This window comes from Stomoxys calcitrans, chromosome 3 (assembly GCF_963082655.1).
Source record: "Stomoxys calcitrans chromosome 3, idStoCalc2.1, whole genome shotgun sequence".
NCBI classification, from domain to species: domain Eukaryota; kingdom Metazoa; phylum Arthropoda; class Insecta; order Diptera; family Muscidae; genus Stomoxys; species Stomoxys calcitrans.
The window spans coordinates 197,701,032-197,721,866 of NC_081554.1; the positions used below are offsets into that span (position 1 = coordinate 197,701,032).

Genomic DNA, 20,835 nt, shown 5'->3' on the forward strand with positions numbered 1-20,835 from the left:
CAAATAATGTTGATGACTGCAAAGGAATATTTTTTTATAGCTTCAAAGGAATTTCAGAGATTTTTTTAACAGTTTTTTTTATTCCTCTCTTCCATTACAGACTCTGCCCCCAGACTAATGCCCAGAATTCAGTGACAACATCACAATCGGCTGCCTCGGGCCATTTGCAACATTTGCAAGGTGGTGCTTTGGTGAATTCTCAGTCAGCCTCAGCATTGGCATCCAGTGGTGGTTCCTCCTCGTCATTGCTGGCTTCGGCAAGCCAATGTAGTCCCTTATCCTTGCCACCACAAACACAACCTCTTCAGCCCACCATTACGTCCTTGGCTTCTCTTTCCCAATATCACCACGCTCACACCACACAGCATCAACAACAACAACAACAGCAGCAACATTCACCACACCATCATCAGCAGCAGCAGCAGCAACAACACAGTCAGCTTCAGCATCATCATCAACCCCCACCCTCTTCTTTGAGCACGAGTAGCTGCAGCCTAACGGCCAGTAGTAATCATCTGCCCTCTCTTTCCAACACCTCAGCCTCTCAGTTTGCCCATACCACAGGCAGCAGTGGTTTCTCAACATATCAACAACAGCAGCACTCGTCTGCCGTTTCCGTTGCCGCCACAGCAACCACAAATGATAATTCCACCACGCTCTCTTCAACGAATCCAACCTCGTCCTCTGTGAATGCTCTCAGCACCAGTGGCATGTCCCACTGGCTGAATGCCGAACATCAGTCTGCCACACAACTGCCTTCGGTCAAGTCAGAGAGTAGATCGCCTGGCCTAACGAATACTTCACAAGCGGCGCAACAACAACAGCATTTACAAACATCTTCCAACACAGCTGAGGTAGCAAGTCTCAGTGGCCATTTGGAATCGGCGACCAACAACGGAAATTCAGCTTCCAATTTATACAGTTGCTCCTCGGTGAACTCGACGGCTGGACTAGTGGGCCTTGATTCTCCCAGCAATTCGTTGAGCTCATCTTCCATGGCTGCCGTTAATTCTTCAGCAGCGGCCGCCGCTGCTGCTGTGGCCTATGACACCAAACATGATTATTACAACTACTACAACAGCATGCAGCAGTACACACCGCCCTTCTATTCCACCTATGGCACACCCTACTCTACAGCGGGCAGAACTGCACCGAAAATTGAACCCACGGGAGCCTATCTGACTACATCGTATGCTTCCGGCAACAATAATTCGGCCCAGCTTTATCCCACCGCCTATGGCTATAATAATTTCGCCCAATTCGGTTCGGCTGCTGCGGCTGCAGCTCAACAGGATTACTCTTCGTACTACAATGATCAATATGGCAACTACTACAATCCCGCCAATTACTCGCCCTATGCTGTCAGCTCACCGAGCTCCAGTGCCAGCCATGGATTCCATGTGGCCGCCTCCAATCTCTCGGAGAGCCCTACAGACACTCATTCAACAACACCGGTACTGCACAACACACACTCGCCACATTCTCCTCTGCCGATCTCACCCAACAACAATATGGCTCCCACGGGCAATACGGTCTCCTCCAATGCAGCGGCCAGCTTAACGAAAACAACGCCCACCGGCAAAACCGGCAGATCCAGAGGACGCCGCCACCAACAACCTAGTCCCACACGCAGCTGTACCTCCGACACACCCAATAGCGAGGCGGTCAAGCCGCCAGAGCGAGTGTTCATCTGGGATCTGGATGAGACCATCATTATATTCCACACCCTGCTGTCGGGTTCCTTTGCCAGCCGTTATACCAAAGATCATAGTGCTTTAATGACCATAGCGTTTCGCATGGAGGAGATGGTCTTCAATTTGGCCGACACCCATTTCTTCTTTAACGAAATCGAAGAATGTGATCAAGTGCATATCGACGATGTATCTTCGGATGACAATGGCCAGGATTTGAGCACCTACAATTTTGCCACTGATGGCTTCCATACCGGAGCCCCACCGGGAGCACCACCCAATTTATGTCTGCCCACTGGAGTGCGGGGAGGAGTGGATTGGATGCGTAAACTGGCTTTTAGATATAGGAAAATTAAAGAGATCTACAACACCTATAGGGGAAAGTAAGTATGGAAAGGGGGAGGGGTGAATTTTCTAGGGATGGTTAATCTAAATTTTGTTTTCTTTGTTTTCCCACAGTGTTGGCGGTCTGTTGGGTCCAGCCAAAAGAGATGCTTGGCTGCAAATTCGCCAGGATATAGAAATGGCCACCGACAATTGGGCTTCTTTGGCTACCAAATGTTTGAATATGATTGCGTGAAAACTGTGTCAATGTCCTGGTGACCTCCACCCAGCTGGCACCAGCCCTGGCCAAAGTATTACTCTTTGGTTTGGGGGGAATTTTCAATATAGAAAATATTTATAGTGCCCATAAAATAGGTAAGTCTCAAAAGCCTCCAAAAAATTGTGAATTTAAGCAATGGAGTAGAAACAACAAAAAATAAATGAGAAAAAGGGGATAGGATAAATAGAGAAAGTTCTAAAAAGAAAGAAAAAAGGAAACGAGAGGAAAGGAAAGAAAGAGAAAGGACAGTAAAGAAAGGGGTGGGGTGGGGTGGGAAAGGAAAGGATAGGAAAGGAAGGGTAAGGTATGGTAAGGAAAGGAAATGAAAGGATAGGATGAGATAGGATAGGATAGGATAGGATAGGATAGGGTAGGATAGGATAGGATAGGATAGGATAGGATAGGATAGGATAGGATAGGATAGGATAGGATAGGATAGGATAGGATAGGATAGGATAGGATAGGATAGGATAGGATAGGATAGGATAGGATAGGATAGGATAGGATAGGATAGGATAGGATAGGATAGGATAGGATAGGATAGGATAGGATAGGATAGGATAGGATAGGATAGGATAGGATAGGATAGGATAGGATAGGATAGGATAGGATAGGATAGGATAGGATAGGATAGGATAGGATAGGATAGGATAGGATAGGATAGGATAGGGTAGGATAGGATAGGGTAGGATAGGATAGGATAGGATAGGATAGGATAGGATAGGATAGGATAGGATAGGATAGGATAGGATAGGATAGGATAGGATAGGATAGGATAGGATAGGATAGGATAGGATAGGATAGGATAGGATAGGATAGGATAGGATAGGATAGGATAGGATAGGATAGGATAGGATAGGATAGGATAGGATAGGATAGGATAGGATAGGATAGGATAGGATAGGATAGGATAGGACAGGATAGGATAGGATAGGATAGGATAGGATAGGATAGGATAGGATGGATAGGATAGGATAGGATAGGATAGGATAGGATAGGATAGGATAGGATAGGATAGGATAGGATAGGATAGGATAGGGTAGGATAGGATAGGATAGGATAGGATAGGATAGGATAGGATAGGATAGGATAGGATAGGATAGGATAGGATAGGATAGGATAGGATAGGATAAGATAGGATAGGATAGGATAGGATAGGATAGGATAGGATAGGATAGGATAGGATAGGATAGGATAGGATAGGATAGGATAGGATAGGATAGGATAGGATAGGGTAGGATAGGATAGGATAGGATAGGATAGGATAGGATAGGATAGGATAGGATAGGATAGGATAGGATAGGATAGGATAGGATAGGATAGGATAGGATAGGATAGGATAGGATAGGATAGGGTAGGATAGGATAGGATAGGATAGGATAGGATAGGGTAGAATAGGATAGGGTAGGATAGGATAGGAAAAAGAGGCTTTTGAAAAGGTCTTTAATGAAAAAGAGAAATATGGGGAAATATAAAAAAAAATCGAACTTTAACACAAAAATAGGAAAATGTGATAAAATGGGGTAGAGTAAGATTTAAATTGTGGAAATGGGTTTGAAGATCGTAACGGGTCAAAGTGAGAAAAACTTACAAAAACAGGGAAAATACGGAAAAGAATGGGAAATATTAAAGGATAATTAAAAATCGTTAAATTTAGCAATGGGTAAAATAAAAAAGGGAAAATAATACAAAATGGGAAAAATAGAAAAAATGGTGCAAAATGAGAATAAAATGGAAAAATAAGAAAAAACAGAAAACATTAAAGTGAGGAAAAAGTGTAAAAAGGGAAAAATGAGGATCAAAATGGGTGAAAAGTAAAAGTCTTGAAAAAAGGAAAAATTATGAAAAATAAAAGCTAAAACAGGAGGAAAAAGGGCCGAATGGGGGTAATATTTAAAAGTAAAACTAAGAAAAAAATAGACAGAATATGAGATATGAAAATTGAAAATTGGAAGAAGTTAAAAAAAGGTATAAACTAAGAAGAATGCGAAAAATAAAAAATAAAAGAGAGAAAAAACAGTGGGGGAAAAATTGTAAAGAATTAGAATTATGGGGAAAATAAAACTAAGAAGAATGTGAAAAATAAAAAATAAAATTCAAAAAGGGAGGAAAAACAGTGGGACGAAAGAAAAAAAATCGGAAAATTTAAAGTAATTGGGGAAAATAAAGTAGGAGAGAAATAAGGCACAAAAAAAAGGATATTGGAAAAATAAAAAATATTGAAGAAGATTTGTGGAATTGGAATTGAATGAAGCTAAAAAGAGGGTAAAATAAAAATAAGTAAAAGAGTACCAAGTTCGGGAGGTCCGAATCTTATATACGCTCTACCATGGATAGCATTTGTCAAGTTTTTTGCCTGATATCCCTTTATAGGCAAACAAAGCATTATGGATAAGAATTGCTATGCTATTGAAGCTATATGATGTTATGGACCGATTCATGATTTTGATGTAAGAGACATGATTTGGATGTTAGAGACCAAAGTAGAAATGATTGTACGAAATGTCAGCCAAATCGGGTAAGAATTGTGCCGTATAGAGGCTCAAGAAGTAAAATAGGGAGATTGGTTTATTTGGGAGCAGTTTTTGGTTATAGACCGGTTTGAACCATACTTGGCATAGTTGTTGGAAGCCAAAGCAAAACACTTCATGGTAAATTTCAGCCAAATCTGATAATAATTGCGCCCACTAGAGGTTCAAGTGGTCAAGATCTGAGATCAGTTTATATGGAAGCTATATCAGTTTATGAACCGATTTGAATCATATTTGGCATAGTTGTTGGAAGTCAAAACCCTCCATGCAAAATTTCATCCTGACCAAATCTTTGACACCCACCACCATGGATTATGCGTTAAATTGACACAAAATAAAATTAGTTGATAGGCACAATTTTGCTCTGCGTACCAAATTTCTGCTAAACCAGGCACAAATGAAAGCTTGTAGCAACCGGTCGAGGAGAAACGAAGGATTGGTTTATATGGGAGCTAAATCAGGTTACAGACCGATTTCAACCGTACATAGCACAGCCGTTGGAAGTCGTAACAGAACACTACATGCAAAATTTTAGCCAAATCGGACACAAATTACGGCTGGATCGACTCAAAATTTCCAGACGATCAAGAATATATATACTTTATGGGATCAGAGATCAATACTTCGAGGTGGTACAAACGGAATGACTAGGTTAGTATACCCTCATGCTTTGGTGGTGGGTATACAAATTAAAAAAGTTAGGGAAAGTGACATTTTGGCAAAAATATTTTCATATGGAAAAAGTGGAAAAAGTGATAAGATTAAAGAGTGGGGAAAGAAAAGAGCGAACTGAACGAATAGGGAACAGAGATTTAATGAAAAAAGGAGACAAGTTGCATACTTAGTAAAATTCAAGAAAAATGGAGTAAAAAATGAAAATGTTTGAAAAATTGAGGAATTGGGACCAATTAAGAAAAATAAGGGATTAAAATAAAAATAACTGATCTCAAATCGAGCTGGGGTTCAATGCCAGAAAGAAAATAAAAAAATTTAAGTAGGAGAAATCTCTTATTGATCCTGGCATAATTTGTGCGGGATTTCGATTACTGTCTTTTATTCGCTCTGGGCGGTAGAAAAGAACTAAAGGCATTATTTTATATGCCAAATTCCGAACGGTTCGTTCGAGAAATTTGATATGGCTAGATCGTTGAAAATGTTATGGTGATCAGGACTTTCTATACTTTATAAGACTAAAAACTGGAATAAAAAAGTCTAAATATTCCTCACTTTATAATGGAGCCTAAATATTACAATTTTGAATTTTTTTTTAAATTTTTTTTTTTAATTTTTTAAATTTTTGTTTTTTGAAAAATTATAAGTAATTATTATTACAATTTTTTAATTATTATTATTGTTGTTTTAAATTTTATTATAATTTTTTTATTTTTTATTTTTATTATTTCTTTTTTTTAATTCTTTAACAACTTCATTTTATTTTGCTTGCAGGCCAAGAAACTTGCTATGAGCGCATAGTCACCCGTTTCGGACGCAAAAGTACCTATGTGGTGGTTGGAGATGGTGCCGAAGAGGAGTCAGCGGCCAAGGCCATGAATTTTCCCTTTTGGCGTATATCATCGCACAGTGATATTAGAGCTCTGTACACTGCACTGGACATGGGTTTCTTATGAAAATCTTTCCCATTCATCTTAGAGCAACAACGAGCTACAATGTAAATTTTTAAGCTAAAACAAAAAAATACACATATATATATAATAATTTTTTGAAAAAAAAACGCACTAAATTTTAAAGACTAAAAACCAGCAAGGACAAGCAAAACATAAATACTGTACAAAAATTTATAATAGTTTTTGAAAAAAAAAAGTATTTTTTTAATTTAAATTTAAAATTTTTGTTTTTGTTTTCTTAGAAATTATTTATTAAATATATATTCATAGTCTAAGTTCGAAAGGAGCAACCTGTTTGACACACACACACACACACATGCATACACTTTAATGGTATCGTTTTACATATAAGCACAAAATAATTTAATTATTTTGTTTAGAAATATACAAAGCAAAAAACTCACATTTTATTGCACATATTACACTAATTTTCGAATTTAGTTTAGCCATCTGCTGCTGTACAATGTCTGTATATTTTTTCCAAAAAAAGTAGATATCATCTTTTTGGATCGTTCTAATTTAATTAATTAATTAATTAATATAAAGTTCTATTCTATTTGCTATTGTTTAAATAAGCAAGCACACATTTGTTTATATAAGTAGCTGTATTTGTATTTCGCATTAGTATTAAATGTTAGACGTAAAAAACAAACTATAAAAATAGCAACAACAACAACAACAAATGTCGATAACAACAAGTCGCCAACAAAACAATTATAAATTATTTAGTTAAAAATGTATTATTCGAAATTATTGAAAAAAAAAAACAAGCAAAGAATTAAAACAAAAGAAAAATCATGTATTAAAACAAGAGAAGTGAAGAGTAACGGAAGAGCATAAAAAACAAAAAAAATTACCAATAAAAGGATAAAGAAAATCATAAAATAATAAAAAAAAACTTTAAATTAATTTAAAAATCAAATAAAAAATTGCACTATTATAATGAATGACTGTATGGAGTTTTCTTAAGGATCGTAGCAAAACACAAACATTCCAATCAGAACTACGGAGAGTTTAAGTTTGAAGAAAAGTTTCACATAGCTAAATACCTAACAAATCTACACGCAAAAAAAAAATAATTTGTTTGATACAAAGGAAATTTTCGCCAAGTAAACTTCTTTTCTGAAAAACGTTGGACTTTGTTTACGACAAAAGTACGTGTTTTTTTGTGATAAATTCCTTCAAGAATTTGTGACAAATATAAAGTTTTTTTACCCTGACAATACCTTTCGTTCTTGATATATAGAACATGTCATTCGGGGGTTTAGCTAGTTTCTCATCTTATATATAACAAGTAAAAGCGTGCTAAGTTCGGCCGGGCCGAATTTTATATAACCTCTACCATGGATCGCATTTATCGAGTTCTTTTCCAGGGCACCCCATCTTAGGCAAAAAGGATATAAGAAAAGACTTGCCCTGCTATTACAGCGATATCATGATATGGTCCGATTTGTACCACAATTGAATTATATGTTGGAAACCTGTGTAAAATGTCAGTCAATCCGAATAAGAATTGCGCCCTTTGGGGGCTCAAGAAGCAAAATAGAGAGATCTATTTATATTGGGGCTGCATTAGGCTATAGACCGATTCAGACCATAATAAACACGCATGTTGATGGTCATGAGTGGATCCGTCTTACAAAATTTGAGGCAAATCGGATAATATATGGCAGCTATATTAGGTTGTTGAAAGTCATAATAAAATACGTCATGCAAAATTTCAGCCAAATCTGATAAGAATTGCACCCTCTAGAGGCTCAAGAAGTCAAGTCCCCATCGGTTTATATGACAGCTATACCAGGTTAAGGACCTATTTGAAACATACTTGGCATAGTTTTTGGATATCATAAGAAAATACTTCGTGCAAAATTTCATTCAAATCAGATAAGAATTGCGCCCTCTAGAAGCTCAAGAAGTGAAGGCCCCACATCGGTTTATATGACAGCTATATCAGGTTAAGGACCAATTTAAACCATACTTGGAACAGTTGTTGGATATCATAAAAAAACACTTCGTGCACAATTTCATTCAAATCGGATACGAATTGCGCCCCCTAGAAGCTCAAGAAATCAAGTCCCCACATCGGTTTATATGACAGCTATATCAGGTTAAGGACCTATTTGAACCTTATTTGGCACAGTTGTTCAAAGTCATAATAAAATACGTCAAGCAAAATTTCAGGCAAATCGGATAATAATTGCGACCTCTAGAGGCTCAAGAAGTCAAGTCTCCACATCGGCTTATATGGCAGCTATATCAGGTTATGAACCGATATGCAAGTCAGGTTTTTGTAGGGGCCAGATCAGATTTAGATCAGTCGATAAAAGGCTCATTTATAACTTGATTTCGTTCAAAATTGGAAAAGTAAGTTGCACTAGCTGCCTTATAGATCGATTTCCTGCACCAGCTTGTGCGGAAATTTGGAATATAAACCCTTCAACATAGCTGCCATATGGAACGACCTCCCTATTTAGGGCCTTTAGCCCATTAAATGCATATTTTCTGTCTATTTCAATGACGTGGAATATCACCATGCCTATTCGCTCATGTACTGTGTGATTGCGCCATCTACCAACAGCAAGCAGCATAACAGCAGGCGACATAAATGTTTAACGGCAGATAGAGTAACCGCTCCACAATAGAGTCATGGTTGTTGCCGCGGCTAAAGCCATAACAGGGTGCCTTGTATCATATGACAAAAAAATAGTGTATTTTTTTAACTACAGAAGTAACTGTCAGAAATGTGACTGTTGTAATGGGAATGTTAAAATATGTGCAATTTATGTCAATATAAGGTTTACCATTCAAAAAATTTTACTGCATGCACCACTACGTTGGTATAGGGTATAGGTTATTTGTTTGTAATACAGAGAAGAAAGAGAAATAGACCCGAGAGATAGTCTTCCGTCGATCGGTGTACTGAGCGGCTCGGGGTCAATTTCGTAGTCTATCATTTTCGTAGACTACCGTCTGTCTAAATCACAATAGAGGTCGAACGCGTTTAACAAGCCGCTTGAAATTTTGATTTTATTGGGTTGCCCAAAAACTAATTGCGGATTTTTTAAAAGAAAGTAAATGCATTTTTAATAAAACTTAGAATGAACTTTAATCAAATATACTTTTTTTACACTTTTTTTCTAAAGCAAGCTAAAACTAGCAGCTGATAACTGACAGAAGAAAGAATGCAATTACAGAGTCACAAGCTGTGAAAAAATTTATCAACGCCGACTATATGAAAAATCCGCAATTACTTTTTGGGCAACCCAATAGTAGCAATGTAGGTCGTTGGGAATTGCAAATGTTCTATATCTGTTCAGATTTACATATAGCTCCTATATAAATCGATATCCCGATTTAACTTCTTGACTTGAGCCTTTACACACCGCGATTTTTATGCGATTTGGCTGAAATTTTGCACATAGTATTCTGTGATGACTCTTTGTAGTCAACAAAGAGTTGGTAGGTGTCGATTTATCCTTCTCGGGTCATTTCCAGGATTTGGCCCAGTGTGAATATCTGGTCTAAAGTCGCATTGTAAGGGACCGATTATTTCATTGACTAATGGGGAGGAGACTTATTCCTCTGCAGTTGGCACATTCCGTCTTGTCTCCTCTTTTGCATACGAGACATAGTACGCTGAGGTTCCAATCATCGGGTATACGTTCTTCTAGCCAGATTTCGCAGACAAACTGATTCATACGCCTTATCAGCGTGTCGCCTCCGGTCTTAAATAGTTCGGCGGGTAACCCGTCGGCTCCTGCTGCCTTGTTTATGTTGAGTCGGGTTACTGCTAATTGGACCTCATTCTGCCCAGGCTGTAAACATACTATACCATCATCAGGGATTGGTTTGGGGGTATCTCTTCGCCGCCAACGTCGGACACTAGCAGTTGGGTAAAATTTTCTATTCATATCCTCAGCATGCTGTCTGTGCCAGTTACCAGATTTCACTCTTTGTTTAGAACTAACCGTACAAAATTCCAAACGGTTGTCTTTATTCGTTCGACCGCTATTGCGATTTCGACAGACGGACGGACGAAGGGATACAACTAGATAAGGATATTAAATGAAAGGTATTTCGAAGTAGAGCACAAATCGGATATAAAAATTTAACCCCAGTTAAAAGGGGATCCGTGTTGCCAGAAGAAATCACCAAATAGATAGATAAAACGATAGGAACAAAATAGGACTCAAATATAAAGTTTTCTTACCCTCCACAATAGGATGGGGGTATACTAATTTCGTCATTCCGTTTGTAACTCCTCGAAATATTCGCCTTAGACCCCATTAAGTATATATATTTTTGATCGTCATGATACTTTAAGTCTATCTAGCCATGTCCGTCCATCTGTCCGTCCGTCTGTCTGTCGAAAGCTCGTTAACTTTCAAAGGAGTAAAGCTAGCCGGTTGAAAATTTTCACAAATACTTCTTATTAGTGTAGGTCGGTTGGGATTGTAAAAGGGCTATTAGGGGTCATGTTTTGATATAGCTGCCATATAAACCGATCTAGGATTTTGACTTCTTGAGCCACTAGAGGACGCATTTCTTATCCGATTTGGCTGAAATTTGCATGAGATGTTTTGTTACAGTTTCCAATAACTGTGCCAATTATGGTTCAAATCGGTCCATAGCCTGACATAGCTGTCATATAAACCGATCTGGGGTCTTGACTTATTGAGCCTCTAAAGGGCGAAATTCCTATCCAATTTGGCTGAACGTGTTTCGCTATGACGTACAACAAATGTACCAAGTACGGTTTAAATCGGTCCATAACCTGATATAGCTGCCATATAAACCGATCTTGAATCTTGACTTCTTGAGCCACTAGAGGACGCAATTCTTATACGATTTGGCAAAAATTTAGCATGAGGTGTTTTGTTATGGGTGAAATCGGTGCATAACCTGATATAGCTATCATATAAACCGATCTGGTGTCTTGACTTCTTGAGCCTCTAGAGGGCGCAATTCCCATCCGATTTGGCTGAACTTTAGCATGACGTATTGCGTTATGACTTCCAACAAATGTGCCAAGTACGGTTTAAATCGGTCCATAACCTGATATAGCTGCCATATAAATCGATCTTGGATCATGATTTCTTGACCCGTTAGAGGGGGCAATTTCTATCCGATATGGCTGAAATTTTGCATGAGATGTTTTGTTATGACTTCCAATAACTGTGCCAATTATGGTTCAAATCGGTCCATAGCCTGACATAGCTGTCATATAAACCGATCTAGGATCTTTGCTTCTTGGCCACAAGAGGGCATAATTATTATCCGATTTGGCTGAATACAACGGCTTCTCCCATGACCTTCAATATACGTTTCAAGTATGGTCTGAATCATTCTTCAGCCTGATACAGCTCCCCTATAAACCGATCTCCCTATTTTACTTTTTGAGCCCCTAAAAGGCCCAATTCTTATTCCAAATTTTACACATTGATTTCGACTGTGGTCTCCAACACTCAATTCAATTCGGATAGCAATTCTTATTTTTTATCCTTTGTTTGTCTAAAAAGAGATACCGGGAAAGAACTCGACAAATGCGATCAACGGTGGAGGGTATATAAGATTCGGCACGGTCGAACTTGGCACGCTCTTACTTGTTGAGTCTAGAGTCGTATCTGATATCTATGCCTTTAGGATGAAGTACTTGGGGTATCGATTTCATAGGCCGATTAGGACAATATAGGATTCAAATAAAAGGACTTGGGAGTAGAATGCGAATCTGCTTTCCAAGTTAGCACAAAACTAAAATCCGCAAACGGACATGTTGGGCAATCGAAACTGTATGGAACTCGAATCAAAGGTCTTTGCGAATACAGTTCAAAACTAAAAAAAAATTGTCTGAGGCCGCACCACTCCTAAAAAAACAGCAAAACTGATATTAAGGCAGACGGTATTGTATTCAAGGGTTTTTGGGAGTAGAGTACAATTTTGATATGCAAGTTAAAGGACAAATGTTGGAAGGGTTAATAAATTATTGAAGAATAACCATTAAAGAGAGATTTTATATTTTTGTCTTTTGACCTTTGATGACCTCAACAAATAACTTATCCTTCATAAAAGTTTAAGCCACTCCTTTCTCAACATAAGACAACGATAGTAAAACAAACTCCCAAGCAATAGCTTGAACTGCAGGAAAAACAATCAGCAGTGAATAGAATATTCTCAGTGAACACAGCGCTTTCTAAAAATATCCTCCAAGACTTATGGCCCATTGAGAGGTAAAAGATGAAGAACTCATCACCCATCATAAAATAAAAAGAGGGCAAGCCATAATTTGACAAGAGCCTTTCATCGGTCAAATGGCTAAACAAATCATCATAACAACGAACAAATCTATTTTTTGTTGCTTTTTTTTGAAGGAATGATCACCTTGAAGAATGATGCAACAATGACTGAGATGAAAGGAAGGCTAAATAGAAGAGGAGTTTGAATGCTAAGGATGATGTTGGGCCATACCGCAAGACTGCAATATTGTTAGGGTTTGGGCGCGTAGATAATTGTGAACGAATTTGTGGCGATATGAACAAGACCGGAGCAACTTGGCCACAATGAATAATTATCGTTAATAAAAATGATGCATTGTTATTGGCTGGACGGTTTGTTGTTGGTTGGTGAGAACGCCAGTCGGTCGGCCCATTGTAATAAACTTTGCAACAATGGAATGAGAAATGAATGACCTGGCCAATCCTTTCTTCTTCTTCTTGCCATGGCCCAATCTATTTTTAGTGAGGCCTTTTGTCTTTCGTGTGTTCTCCTAATGGCTAGTCAAAAGGGTTTTAGGTTCAGCGACCAATTTGCCACGGAGAGTCAGTCGTTGCTGATAACAACCGATTATTCAAAATCATTTCAACGACATAATTGGACAGATAATGTGGTGGCTAGACGATGATGTTCCCCTTGGGAGATTTACAAATGTCTTGGGGCAAAAGCAAAAGTGTTAAAAATCCCCATGATGATATCGGGATCATAAGATTACAAACAACTTTATATGCTCGCATGAAATAACACTTTTGAATGATATATAATTGTTATTTCATTTGAATGGGAAGTCAGCAACAAAGGGTGTTACTTAAGTGAGTGACAGAAATTAAAAAAATATGTTAAAAAAAATTACTTAATATGTGCTAGGTATGGTATGCATAAATCAAATATTCGATAAAGTCCTTAAAAACTGATTTCAGGATTAACGCTGTCGAGGGCATAGCGATCTTTTTTCCTTGAGATTTTTAAGAAATTCATTAATATCCTGTTTTTGTTATAGCCAGCTTTAAGATAAATTTTGTGGAAGACGTTTTGGCGACTAGAAATTTGGAACTAGGTTAGGTTGAAAAGAGGGTGCCGATATTAATCCACCCAATGCCACTATGGACATACACCTAAGCCAGTAATCGGCTTGTTGTGCGATCTAAAAGCTATAAAGTAACCTCTGAAAAGAAAATTTTAGGTAAGGAATTCCGTGCTACTTGCAAAATCCTTAATTGTTTTCAATATCACATCCCTAAGCTGGTTCATGTCTGGTATTGTGTTTCCACCTAAGTGCTGGTATCTGTTAGACGCGAAAGCCGGGGAATGACAAAGAAAATGCTCCAACGTCTCATCATCTTCCACGCATGCCCCACACATGCTGTCACTTGCCGCACCGATACCGTTATGATACCAATAGCTATACTGACCTACTTCTTGCTTCCTTTCAGTAACAGCCTCGTCTTCTCACGATCTGGATCCCCCTTAGGATTTTCGCCGTCCTACCGACCGATTCGCTGTTCCACAATGTTGCATGCGCATTCGTCGCCCACTCCCTTAACCCGGACTGCGTCGACCCGAAAGGCTTCGGATTAACCAAGTTTATTGACGGCATTCCTCTGGCTTTCACCGCCAAATCGTCTGCCCATTCATTTCCCCTTACTCCGTTATGGGCCGGAACCCAAACGATAAGGATGTTGCCATCCTCAGAGAAGGCGTTAATCGCCTTCATACACTGCAAGACTGTTCGTGACCTTACCGTCCTGGCTGTTATTGTCCTTATGGCAATTTTACTGTCGGTAAAGATGTTCACACTCGACGTCCTCGCGTTAGCACACCACTTCACGCATGATCGCCCGGATCTTCGCCTGCAGGACCGTATTATGGTCAGGCAGTCTAAAACAGATCTCAGTCCCTGGGTTCTCAATGTAGACCCCCAGGCCCACTCTGTCCTCTAGCTTTGATTCATCCGTGTAACATGATCTTCCAGATGGCAATACTAGGCTTCCGTCAATCCAAGACTGTGCCGCTGGCAGCAGTGCCTCGCACTCCACTTCAAGGTTCATCTCAGGTATCTGATCGGAAACCTCTTCCCTTCCTTCCAGGATTCCTATCGACGCCTCGATTATACCGGGATGGTATGAGCTGCTCCCATTCACAATCAATTTTCCCATCGCCTTAAGTCTCATAGCCGCAGTGGCTACCTCACACTTAATCTGTATGTCAATGGATCGAATATCATCGCCCCGCATATGCCAAGACAACATGTTCTCTGAACCTGTTGCATGGTGCTTATGTAGCACTTTTTCTTCATAGCAGTCCACCAAACTACTGAAGCGTAAGTAAGTATTGGTCTAATCACGCTCCTTTAGAGACAGAGGACTATCTTCGGATTCAGGACCCATTTCGAGCCTACAGCCCTTCTACATAGTGCCCAACATCTGTAAGCCTTCTCAGTACGCTCCTGAATGTGACACTTCCAATTCAGTTTCCTGTCCAAGATTACACCTAAGTATTTGACCTTGTCAGATATCGAAATCATCGCATTGAGAAAACGTGGTGCTTTAAATTGGCCCAACTTCATCTTCGTAGTGAACAGGCATACTTCAGTCTTCTCTGGGTTAACATTGAGAGCTCTGGGTCTAGTCCAGTCATATGCCATATACAAGACCCTTTCAGCCCTTCTCCATAGCTTGTTTGGATCCTTACCCCTTAGAAGTATTATAGCAGACGGGTTCAAATCCCTCTTCAGTCAGCATCCGTAATAGGTCATTTATGGTGGTCCCCCGTAGGAGTGGCGATAAAATGCGTGGCCACTTTCTCCCTTATATTTATGCCATGGGACACACAATTTATCCACCTGTTCCTTAACATATGGTTTATCCAGTCTCTAAGGACCGGGTCCACCCGGTACTGGTCTAAGGATTGGAACAGTGTGTCGGTCCGCATATTGTTAAAAGCTCCCTCCCGATGTCAATGCATACCGCCAGTGCGTACGTTTTGGCATCGAAGGATTCTTCTATTTTATCACAACCTCGTGCAGGGCAGTCTCGGTCGGTGACCTTCTCTTGACATAGGCATGCTGTTTGTATTTGAGCAGTTCTCTGGATGTCCTACTCTTTATAATGGTGTCCACAATACGTTCCATGGTTTTGTGTAGAAAGGACGTAAGGCTTATGGGTCTGTAGGCCTTTGATGTCGCATAACTTGCCTGGCCGGGCTTGGGTATAAACACCACCCTTGCCTCCTGCCAGCTTTCGGAATATATGCAAGTCGTAGGCACGCTGTGAAAATTTTGGCCAGAAGAGGCGCCAGACAGCCTGTCTCTTTCTGTATTAATGCCGGAAATATTCCATCAGGTCCGGGTGACTTAAATGGTTTGAAGCTCCTCAAGGATTCCTTCACCATAAATTCCGTATTTATAAACCTTCGATCAACGTCATTATTTCAAGATTCTGGTTTCTCCGTGAGTCCCTTCGTATCCGGTGGAAAATGGGTTAAAAGCCTCAACATGTCCTCCGTTGTCTCTGCTCTCACTCCCATGTCGTCTACTAAAGTTTCAGTTTGGACATGGGTCTTTGAGAGAAACTTTTTTATCTTGCCGGTGTCATTAACGCTATCGACCTGTTCGCAGAAAAGCTTTCAGGAGGCACGTTTTGCCGCTCTGTTAATCTTATTGTAGTCCGTGAGCCGTGTGTGTGTAATACACATCCCAATAAACTTTCGCTTTTTTTACGAAGGGCTCTGTTAAAAAGTCTGCGGACCTCTTTCTCAATATTGGGAATCTCCCCGGTTATCCAGGGTTTTTCTTGGGCTGATTTCCTTTCCCGAAGAGGACAACTATCTTCGAAGGACTCCACCAGTGCAGTCGTAATCCTGTTGACATTTTCGTCAATGTCTTCTATGCTTGGACAATTTAAATTATCTTATCTTTTGAACTTAGTTTGAATAGAACTCATGATCAAGTATTAGGGATCTATCTTTCTACCAATCCGGCTTTTTGGCCATTCCTAATTGGTTTCGATATTTTACTGCATTATCTGCATTTTCGCTTCTTTAAATAACTCCCTAGTTTTTCGCTCAACAATGTTGCGAAATTGCCAATTGCCAGCAATGTTATCTTAAAAACATATCCACGAGGATTCCCTTTGTGCTTCAGGTAAAATTCAAATGAATGTTAAAGCAATGTCAGTAATCATCACTAAGATAGCTCTCTTCCAGCGTTCACCTTAATATCTCATTTCAAATATTGCTGAGTATCTCGACTACGATTCCTGGGTAGTTTTGTTCAATTAAATAAAAAAAAAGAAAAAAAATTGAAGCCGCTCCCTTCTCTTCTCCTTATTCCAGGCAGCATATCACTTACATCTTCACCGTTGCCATCATTCATGGGCCACACTCCAACTGAGAACACATTTAACTTGATACTCATCTTAATTAGTGGTCATTATTGATTGTTCGTTCGACCTGCACGCTGGTTACCTGGAAGGTTTCGGCATTACTGCGATACATTGTGTGGAACGTGCAGCTTGGACAGCTCACAGACGCATTCGCACATGATAAACGTTCCACCTTCTTCCACCAATCTTGGGCCGCCCCCCAATTGCGAGTGCTTGAAAAGGTTCCGCTGGCATTGCAATAATTTCTACCTAACCAGGAGCACGCATTCATAACAGAATTGAGTTTATAGAGAAAATAAAACAAGAAAGCGTCGAGAACAAAGCAAATAATTAGTGGGCGTGAGTTCATTGTGTAAGACTTGCCATATTCCTTCCCCCCCGCTGTATGGTTTTTGCGTATTTCTTACATTTGGTAAGGCCATGATCTGGGTTTTATGTGTCGGAATTACAAAATGTTATTGATGTTGAATGGACATAAGAGTGGGTCGGCTAAGGGTAGACAAAAATTAAAGTTAGACAAAAAACTCCGTAAGAACCAAATTTTGAATAAATTAGCTATAAAATTTATATATTTTTAATTTTTCTATTAACATTTAATTTTTACTTTACTTTAATTGGCTATGACAGAAAATTTGTTCCACTAGCCGAACGTAACGTTCCAAACGCTTCCATCTTCTGCGCTCATTTTATAATGTCTGACACCAAGTTTCTCAAATCTTTCCATCGAGCTTTTGGTCGTCCCAGTTTGGATATACTACCGTATTTGCCTTCAAAAGACTTTTAGCTGAAGGTTCTTCATCCATTCTGACAACATGACCTAGCCAACGCAGCCGTTGTATTTTGATACGTGTTACTATGCTATGGTCATCATACAGCTCGTGGTTCATGCGACGCCTATATTCTCCATTAACGCAAACTGGTCCATATATTTTACGAAGAATATTTCTCTCAAGCACTCCAAGCACTGCCTCATCTGCTTTCACAAGTACCTATGCCTCAGAACCATATAACAACACGGGTAGTATCAGTGTCTTGTATAGTGTAATCTTCGTCTGTCGAGAGGTGGCCTTGTTTTTAAACTGCTTACTTAGTCCAAAGTAGCATCTGTTTGCCAGTATTATTCTTCGCTTTATCTCAAAACTGGTTACGTTTCGTTTCGGTTACGGTGGTGCCGAGGAAGACAAAGTTACTGACTAATTCAAAGTTGTGGTTCCTAACTTTCTCCATTTTCTTTATCTGCTCGGTTGTACAAGGCGTTTTGGGAGTTGAAACCATCCATTTCGTCTTATCTCCATTTACTGCCAGACCCATTTTCACTGACTCTCTTTCGATTCTTTTAAAGGCACCGACCGGTGACCGACCTATGATGTCGATGTCGTCGGCATAGGCGAGTAGCATGTGTTCCCTTGTGATTAATGTGTCATATCTACTCACATCTGCATCTCGTATAATATTCTCCAACGGATATTAAAGAGATCACACCATAGGCTGTCTCCTTGTCTGAAACTTCGTTTGGTATTAAATGGTTCGGAGAGATTCTTTCCTAGTGTTACTGAGGGACGCGTATCAGCAAGTGGCATCCAGAGTCTTATTAATTTTGCAGGGATACCAAACTCAGACATGGCTGAAACACCTTTGAACGCAAAGGGGTATCGAAACCGGCTTTGTGTTGTGATGTAATGGTAGGTGTTGATTTGTCCTTTTCGGGTCTATATCTGGTCTAGGCTGGATTTACCTAAACCCGCATCGTTAGGACCCAATTATCTCATTGACTTAAGGTTTTAATCTTTCACACACAGTACGCTCGAAAAAATCTTGTATGTGATGGTGAGGTGACTTATTCCTTTGTAGTTGGCACATTTGGTCTTGTCTCCTTTCTTTTGTACGGGACATAGTATGCTGAGTTTCCAATCATCGGGTATGTCTTCTTCTAGCCAGATTGTACAGATAATCTAATGCATACGCTTTATCAGCGTGTCGCCTCTGGTCTTAAATAGTTTGGCGGGTAACCCGTCGGCTCCGGCTGCCTTGTTGTTCTTTAGTCGGGCCACTGCTACTCGGACCTCATTCTGACTAGGAGGTAAACATTCTATACCATCATCATTGTTTGGTCTGCAGTTGGGTAAAATGTTCTTTCCATATCCTCAGCATGCTATCTGTGTCATTTACCAGATTTCCTTCTTTGTCTCTGCAGGAGGATGTGCCTGCACCAAAGCCATCGGTTTGATGTTTAACTCTTTGGTAAAATTTCCGGTCTTCACTCTGACTCCTGTACATCTCAATTCGCTCACACCAACGTCTTTCAGTAGCATCTCGACACTCTTGGTCATACCATGAGTTTTTTTGAGGAGGGTTCCGGAACCCAAGTACGGATTTCGCGGCATTTTCCATGGAGTGGGCAATAGTTTGCCACTGCGCCATTATATCATCGGAACAAGGAGTGCTTTCATGAAGCAGTTGGATCAGTCAAGTGGAGTATGCCGCTGCCATTTGTTGTGTTAGCAGCTTTTCAATGTACTGCTTCGGTGCAGTGTCAGATCGGACTTTCCTCGCCATGTTCAAGCGGGTGCGAACCTTTGCTGCAACAAGGTACTGATCCGAATCTATATTCGCTCCACGGATCAATCGTACATCTAACACGCTGAATGAATGCCTTTCATCTATCACAACGTGATCAATTTGGTTCCTCGTGTTTTGATCTGGTGACAGCCATATGGCTTTGTGAATATTTTTATGTTGAAATCTGGTGCTACTAACTACCATGTTTTTTGCCGTGGCGAAATCTATCAACCACAACCCATTATTGGACGTTATCTCGGGGAGGCTAAACTTTCCGACTGTTGGACCAAAAATGTCTTCCTTCCCTATTTTCGAATTAAAATCTCCCAGAACGACTTTAATATCATGGGGGTCATATTCTCACTAGGCGCTCGTAGAAAATATCCTTGGTCTGCTCGTCTTTATCTTCCGTCGGGGCATGGGCACAAATAAGGCTGATGTAGAAGAATTTGGCTTTTATGCGACTTGTGGCTAGCCTCTCATCCACCGGAGTAAAGCTGGAGACAAGGTGTTTCAGTCTCCGACAAGGTGTTTCAGTCTCACAGCCAAATTCATGCCTCGTGTTATGGCAGCTATAGTATAGTTCGTCACCGTTTGATGTTGTAGTGACGCCATTCCCAGTCCATCGCACTTCCTGTAAGGCGGTAATATCGGCCTTGTACTTCTCTAAAACATCCGCTGGCGTGCATACTGCACCTGCTCTATAAAGAGTGCGGACATTTTAGGTGCAGATCCGCAAATCATTGTCGTTTTTTCGTTTGCGTGGGACGTCAATGTTGGGGGTGTCCGTTTTTGCCATTGCTTTGTTTCTCACAGTAGTTCTCATAGTTTTCCGGGGACGAGGGATACATGGGATTGCACATGAATCCCTCGTTGTGGCGAGCCGCTTGCTCCAAGCTTCGACGTTCGCCCCCAGCCGCCCCTAACCTGGGAACTGACGCTGATGTTGGCCATTGGTTATTTCAAGGCGCCAATAACTCGCCTTGTCATCTCGAGTATCATTGGCACTCAGTATTTAATTAAGAGCCAGTGCCACCTGAATGACCTCACTCCTCTCGAAAATCGCTGACTGGCCGCGGCCGAATTTGCAACTACTCCGCGTAAAAACGGAGCTTTCCACCATCCGCAACCTGTGGTCGCGGCCGGTAGGCTTTCAGCTAAGCTTTTCGTGGT

At 40.2% G+C, this 20,835-nt stretch overlaps 1 protein-coding gene across 1 annotated transcript in view; it reads left to right on the forward strand.

Annotated features, from left to right (window-relative positions):
- The window catches only part of LOC106088317 (developmental protein eyes absent), a 96,236-nt gene extending 88,838 nt beyond the window's left edge, over nt 1–7,398 (forward strand). Inside the window, 4 exon segments of the mRNA XM_013253785.2 lie at nt 101–2,074; nt 2,151–2,264; nt 2,266–2,390; nt 6,273–7,398. Of these exon segments, the coding sequence (XP_013109239.2) occupies nt 101–2,074; nt 2,151–2,264; nt 2,266–2,390; nt 6,273–6,454 (2,395 nt within the window). The 3' untranslated portion in view covers nt 6,455–7,398.
- The last annotated feature ends 13,437 nt before the right edge of the window (nt 7,399–20,835 follow it).